General features: G+C 39.1%; 1 protein-coding gene across 1 annotated transcript in view; it reads right to left on the bottom strand.

Moving 5' to 3' along the window:
• Window positions 1–977: 977 nt before the first annotated feature.
• Window positions 978–7,605, bottom strand: part of LOC134744613 (spondin-2) — a 57,909-nt gene continuing 51,281 nt past the window's right edge. Inside the window, exons 6-8 of the mRNA XM_063678486.1 lie at window positions 5,462–5,682; window positions 4,852–5,036; window positions 978–3,045 (exon numbers count right to left, since the gene is read on the bottom strand). Of these exons, the coding sequence (XP_063534556.1) occupies window positions 2,843–3,045; window positions 4,852–5,036; window positions 5,462–5,682 (609 nt within the window). The 3' untranslated portion in view covers window positions 978–2,842. The remainder of the gene's footprint in view (window positions 3,046–4,851; window positions 5,037–5,461; window positions 5,683–7,605) is intronic.

Below are 7,605 nucleotides of genomic sequence, written 5' to 3'. Positions count from 1 at the left end.
AATGGTCCAGGTCCGGACAGAGGCATCCAACACTGCATAGGAAACGAAATGTCAGAAGCCTCGGTCTGGACTCGCCCCATTCTAGCGTGAATTATCCTTTAACTACTCCAATCGGTAAAATTGAGCCGCGAAAAGTTGAAAACTGACATTCCATTTCTTCAACCATGTTCCTGGAGCGGCAATAATATTTTTTTATACATTAATGTCCAGGGACACAACTTATATAATTATTTATATTATGTCAATCCTCCGGGATCGCTGTTCAACGCGGCAACGTGGCAACGCGGCGAGCGTGATGGGCTCCTTTGCATCTGGAGGGGCGCGGGGCGCATTTTGTGAATAGTTTTTGTGTTTGTTAGGTTTTAGTTTAGGTTAAGATCTTTGTAATGTTTTATGTTGTAGTTTAAACTTAATTATATTTGGGTATTATTAGCAGGTAAATTAAATTAAAATAATTATACAAATAGACACAAGATGTAAATATGTATAATAAAATTGACATGTAATGTAACTCTTGTTATGAATAAAGAAACTGAACTTTATCCTCCGGGGCCAAATAATTATGTTTTTTTTTATATTTGCTGTAAGTACAGAATCTATATAAAACGCTTACGCAAAACTTCAAATTTACGTCCACAAATAAACTCGGCCACAGCTCTGTCCATTCTAATCCAATTGGTATGAGCGTATGGGCACCATAAATTTACAGGATTACTTACATTAATCCCTGGCTGAAAACCACTTTAGCCTCTCAGTGCAGTACAAATCTCAAAACTCATCAAAACTATGCTTAAAATATAAATTATTACTACCATCTATTTAGCACGACAATTTTATAGGCAATTGAAGTATATGGAGTTGCGGTTATTATACCGCTCATTTTTAGAATTGCTTTTAGAATTAGATTTAATTGCTCTTGTTTTTAAAGTAAAGAATCTGTACAAATATGAACAAATCATTCTATTTCACCTCGTTTATTTATGTTTTTATTCAAGAAACGGCAGCCAGCTATTACTCAGGACGTTCGAACAAACAAGACATATTTATCATTTATGGTCGAGATAGATTCTCGAAAACTTTACCAAGTTGCGCGGATACATTGGAAACATTTGCACGGATGAAATCAAAATATGTGAGTTGACTTCAACCAAAATTTTCTCCCAAATTAAGCCTAAATATTTCTTTGGCATGAAAGCGACTACGCTGTTTTGGAATCGATTCATTAGATATGTTCTAACATTAAAATAATGGATTCTCAATATTAAGTTAAAAGCATGCATTGCAAAAGGTGCAATTTACAAAAACAGACATAGATTTTAAAGGTACCAAAACAGAGAACCACGCAGAAGGCATTGCTGATCTATACATATATTAATCTAAGTACAGACTTAACTAATTATCATTGACGCTTGCACCCAACCAACTGTGATATAATTTTTAACAATAAAAAACTACTCGAAAATTAACAACAAGTATCAAAAGATTATCTCTCAATTAAAATTTCCATCGCTTAACTTTGGATGGAATTCCAGTTAGTTATTTGGAATTTAGAGTTTTTGTTATTTAATAAAATGAGTCAGTGCAAGAAACGTCAATTTCTTTAACTAATATTAATTAAATAAAAGCTGCATCTTTGGAGCTATTTCCCTTCCCTGAACCCAGTAAATCACTACTCGTACCATATTTATTGAGTTACTGTCACGAGTGAAACACTTAAGTAAACGATATGTTTATTTTATTATTTAACCCCCAGTGTATATTGTCAGGAAACCTTAATAAAATATGAAATTTTTACAGCTAAAGACATAATGAACTAAAAAATGTTTAAAGTTTATTTATATAGTCTAGCATAAGACACGATATTATTTTGTACTAGAGCTGAAAATGTAGGTACGTAATGTATATAGAGAATGAACATAATAATTATATCTAGATAGAAAATAGATTAAAGGAAATACTATATTAAATCATTGTTATGATACATATTTTCTGAAACTTAAGAGAAACTTATTTCTGACTCTGCTTAATCTTAACTTCACTTATCCTAACAATAATTGACAAAAAATGAAAAATATTTATAAGAAGCTTACGTAGTTACAGCAAAAAAAAATGACACCTCTATCTAATTTCGAACATCGACAGTCTCTTACTAAGTATTTTATACACGTCATTTTTAATTTATTTTTACACCTTTCGAATTTACACTGAAGTGAAAACATCGAACGAACTAGGTAGTGAAACTTAATAGAAGAAACATCTCTTTGGACGGACAGACATAGACGTAAAAAGCAAATAGGTAGGTACTTACAAACAGGGAAAGTTTGAATAACATAGGTACTTATAATCCAGGTATTTATTAGAAAGAATATTACCTATAAATATAAGGTCTCAAAGAACTGGTATCTAAGTATCATTGTGATTTATTATTTTTAGCATTACTTTTTCTAAAAAGAGCAACGTCTCCAGCACCGCAAGACTTTTTTTTTTTTTGAGACTAACATCCTTAAAGAAACTTAATAAATAATATTATAGTGATAGTTTTGATGCGGGCGCTGACTGCAGCAGTACGCCAAAGGATGTCTCGACGGCGCTGCTGCTAACATCGTTATGGCAGTATGCATGTTACGCCTCACCCGCATACGTGAAATACGGCAAAATATAATAGTATGTACTCGTGTTATTCTATTACAAACCGCGTTCTATATGTGCGACAGTTGAGTAAGCACGCTTTAATTTATGTTGCATTCATAGTTGGTCTCTAAAAAAAACTCCAACGGGCCTTTACAATCAATAGACGCCGGTCCCACAAATTAATAGACGATCTCCATCAAAACAAACGGAATTACGTGAGATTGTTCCGCCAGTCGTCAGTGTTGGTGCAGTTGGTGAAGCACCACCGGGACTGCGCGGTGGGCGGGCAAGGAGCGCCGCCGGGTCGCTGGCGACGCAGGACGCGGCGCATGCGGTGAGCCGAGCCCACGCAGCCGCCGTCCGTGCGGCAAGTGCTCCACTCGCCCCAGTCCGACACCCGGCAGTCTAGCAGCTCTAGATAGAAACATACATATTTGAGGCAAATTATAGTACGTAAGGGGAAGTCCCGTAACCACGGACAGCATATAGTGCCGGACACACATACTATCTCGCTAACAACCCGAGCATTTCAAGGATAAGTTAAGTAAAAGTGGCGCGAGGGGACGTACCAATGTCGAGAAACGGGATGCGCATTGCTTGTGACGCGCGCAGTGACCGTGGGAGCGTTTTTTTAGTGTTTTTGTAGGAAAGGAGCTGCGTCGCATAGGTGCATTTTGGAACATAGGTGTATTTTGGTTAAAAGCCACTGCTTAGTTTAATTTTAGGAGATCCACTGTAAAAAAAAAACAAGAAAAAAATTAAAAAAAATCATAAAAAAAGTAAAAAAAAATTGTATAATCAACATGTGGCACACCAATTGATAGGTCTTCAAAAATAACATAAAGGTTGCAAAAACCGTTTTTTGATTCACTGAAACCTTATGAAAATAATCGCTCCGAAAGCCAAAAGTATTGTGTCCGGGGGGTAGTGACTTCTACCTTTTGAACCGGGAGTGAAAAAAAAAATCTCAAAATAAAGCTTAATAAATACTATCCACGAAAATATTTTTTTCAAAAAACTGATCTTATTAAAACGACGTAAGTGCCGGGAAGATACGCTCTTTTGCTTGTATGGCTTTTTGTATTACCTATATAAAGGTACGGAACCATTCGTTATGCATGGTCGGACACGCACTTGGCCAATTTTTTAATTCTTAATACTCAATGTTCACATACCTACATAAAGTTTAATTATGAATATAAAGCGTATAACCATAAATTTTTGCGAATGCGGCAAAAATATAGAAAAAAAACGAAACTATGTTTATAACCATCGCTAAATTTTAAATAGCCGACAAACTTGGTATACTGTAACTGTAAGGTTTCGTAATTCTTACTCGTGTCTTCCATTTTTCCTCGCGTTAAGCCAGTCTGAGGGTTGCGGTACTTGCGGTCGGTACAGGTAGACCGCCAATTGGCAGGGATAGTAAAGCACTTATTTTAATTTAAGCAGCTCTTATAGTATTTATTTGTATGTTGTAACAATTCAAAGACACTTCAAATGAACCCGTTTGAAATAAAGTCTGGTTTGATTAATATCTGCAAAACTTAAATAAACTTTGGAACTAGCTTCTTTTTATCTTACTTAATTAAAACGTTGACGAAATGTCTTCACTTTCCATCAGGTGTGACTAGGGCCAATCGCCGATCAGTTTAGAAAAAAAAAAAATTGTTGCTCAAGATTTCAAAAAAAAATTTTCATGAATATATTATAATAGATACAGAGTGCAAACATAAATCCTTGCATCTCCATTTTTTTCCCGCTGACACTTACGAACGAATCTATCCTATGAGATTAAGTCCTAAATGTTTTATCAAGACCTACGGCCCTAGTCAAGATAATCGTTTATTGACAAACGCCAATCATCAGGATCAAATATGCGACGAAAAGTAACGTTTAAAGTTCAATTAGAGTTTTTTTATAAATTATTGGTACTTGGCTAGGCCTCCTAACGCTATGAGTGAGCATATTCGACGCTGGTGCTGACCGTATGGCAGTCAGCGTCAGCATTGAAACGTGGCCCGGTGCTAAGAGTACTTACTCTTTTTCACTTCCTCCGCTCAGCCGGGTCGGCGTTGCCGGCGGCGCGCAACTTGCGACGCGGCCGCGCCCGATACCGGCGCGCTAGACTGCGGAGCGCTGATCTCTCGCTTGCGGTCCGGCCTGATGTGCCTTGCCCAACTTGTTGGCTGAGCCCGGCTCTTCAGTTGTAGTACTTACTAGCTCTTTTTCGCTTCCTCCGCTCAGCCGGGTCGGTGTTGTCGGCGCGCAGCTTGCGTCGCCGCCGCGCCCGATACCGGCGCGCTAGACTGCGGAGCGCCGATCTCTCGCTGGCGGTCGGGCCTGATGTGGGTAACTCGTTGGCTGAGCGTGGCTCTTCCGTTGTACTAGTTGTCGTGTTTACCCTGAGAACAACACAATCGTTATAATTTCTGGCATAAATTATCTACAAGATCAAACTTTACAAATTGTTATTTTGGTTTGGTTAGACGAAATGAAGTGAAAGTTTTTGATGCGCCGTACGAGCTATGTAATCAGAAAAGTCAGTCTTGATTACCGCGATAGCGCTGTCTTATCCAGCTTTAAGGTATTTTTTAGGGTGTTACCTCAACTTTTAGGCTAATCACTCAGCTAAGAAAGAGGAGCATATAGAAAATAATAGGAGTACGTACTCTAACTGGCGTGGTCATGACACCTTTGGAATAAACCCTAGGCGCATGGTCTTGTCTCTACACCTCTTCTGCTATGAACAATGCTCTGTTCCCGTCAGAAACATCGATGCTGTTGTGCCTAAACCAAAGTATTTATTAGCCAAAAAAGAGACACTTACAGAAAATAATAGGAGTACGCTCCATCTGGTGTCGTCATAGCGCCTTCTGAATAAATCCTAGGCGCCTGTTCTTCTCTCTCCACCTCCTCTGCTATGGACAACGCCCTGTTGCCATCAAGAACGTCGATGCTATTGTGGCTAAGCTTGTCCAGCTGGATCACGTCGTATCGTCGGTCGTCACTGTCGCGGTGAAACACCTCTGACAGCTCGTATTCGCGGAGCTGTGGAAGAAGGTTTTGGTAAGTTTTGCTTTTCCATGTGTAACTTTGAGGAATAAGATATAAGCAAGAGCTGGCCTTTTCGAGTTTCAACAAAAACATTATTTACTGGTCGTAGACTACTACTCGAAATTTTTTGAAGTGGCGTCCTTAAACAGTTTAACAAGTGACACTATAATTACTCATCTGAAAAGCTTTTTTGGGCGGTTAGGAATCCCACGGAAGCTAACTGATAATGGTCATTAATTTTCTGTGCAAGAATACATTTATTTGCTACATTCTATGGATTTGAACATGTGAAGAATTCAGCGCTTTATGCCCGTTTTAACGGGTTGGTTGAACGGAATGTACAGACAGTAAAAAAAGGTATTTACCAAGGCACAAGAGGACCGCACTGATTGGCAGTTGGCGTTGCTTAATTTTAGGAACACTCCAATATCTGGAGAGGAGTATTCGCCAGCACAACTGTTGACGGGTCGCAGGCTGAGAACACGACTTCCATGTACGGACGAAAGCTTGAAACCCGAAACAGGGAATTCCGCTACGATTGAAAAAGTACGTCAAGAAAAAACAACACAGGTCAAGGAATATTACGATCGTGGTACCAGAAGCCCGCCCCAGCTCATACCGGATGAACCCGTCCGCATGAGTGACAACAACGTCTGGGTACCCGCTAGAGTAGCAGGCGTCGCACGCGGAGAGCGCTCGTACTGGCTTACCACACACAACGGTCGAATATATCGAAGAAATCGGGTACAAATCTTACAGCGGAACAAAAGCGCGTCCGCTTTAGCTTCCCCAACAACTCCAATGGTCACACAAAGATACAGTGATCAAGAGTTTGTCCTTACTGACTCAGACGAGGACGCAACACATCCACCACCTAATCCAACTGCAGTTCCTCGATCAGCAGGGTGAATGCGAATCAGGTGATAGTGGTATCGTTACTAGAAGCGGGAGACAAGTACGCCCACACCAATTTTATTATTGTTATTAATGCATTTATTCATATAAAACAATTACACAGTTACATATATACTATAAATGCGCCAAACTAGAGTAACCAGTTTGTTTGCGCGCCGTGCTCAACTCTTACTCAATTAAATGTTTACATTTGTGACTTATATTCTACTAACTAATTACCATCTCCTAATTAATTTTATTATTTTTTTGACTAATTTTCTGTTTATTTATTTTTACTGACAGGAGATATAATGTTGTGTTGTATTTTTATTATTTTTTGTATTTTCTACTTATCTATTTGCTTCTTGTTAAGTGTTGTTAACTTATTACTTAATTCGTTATAAGAAGGAAGATTGAACCTATTTAATAAATGCTCTACGCTTTTGACATACGACACGACACGACAATTACTTGAGGACAATACCCGACTGCAATCTAAAGGTGACTGTCCGTTTCCAACCGCAGCTGCACTGCTGCTCCGACACTACTGCGGCGGCCCAAACGCGTCGGTGTTATTGTCAATTTCCATAGTAAAATGAATGACGATATCGACTGCACGTAATATGGTGATTTTAACGTTTTCCCGACCGCAGCTGCACTACTGCTCCGACACGTCGGTGTTATTGTCAATTTCCATAGTAAAATGAATGACGAGACCGACTGCACGTAGCATGGCCATTTTTGCGTATTTGGTGTATTATTGCAACTGCGGCTGCAGACCGCACGTCAAATCTGTCACCTGCACTGAATTGTCTTAGATCACAGATATTAGTAGTTTTAAGCAAAGAGGATATAACCACTACGTTCTAAGGAGTTATTACACCCACGGATAAACAACCCCGATGGTACCGTCGCCATATATCGCAGATATATCGGGGCGGCCAAGGAGCTCACAGATATCTGAACACGCCTTTATTGTCAAGGCGCTAGAGTGCATGTTCAGATATATTTAGCACCTCGGTC

The sequence above is a fragment of the Cydia strobilella genome, chromosome 10, assembly GCF_947568885.1.
Source record: "Cydia strobilella chromosome 10, ilCydStro3.1, whole genome shotgun sequence".
Taxonomy (NCBI): Eukaryota; Metazoa; Arthropoda; class Insecta; order Lepidoptera; family Tortricidae; genus Cydia; species Cydia strobilella.
This window is presented reverse-complemented; position numbering and strand designations above follow the sequence as displayed.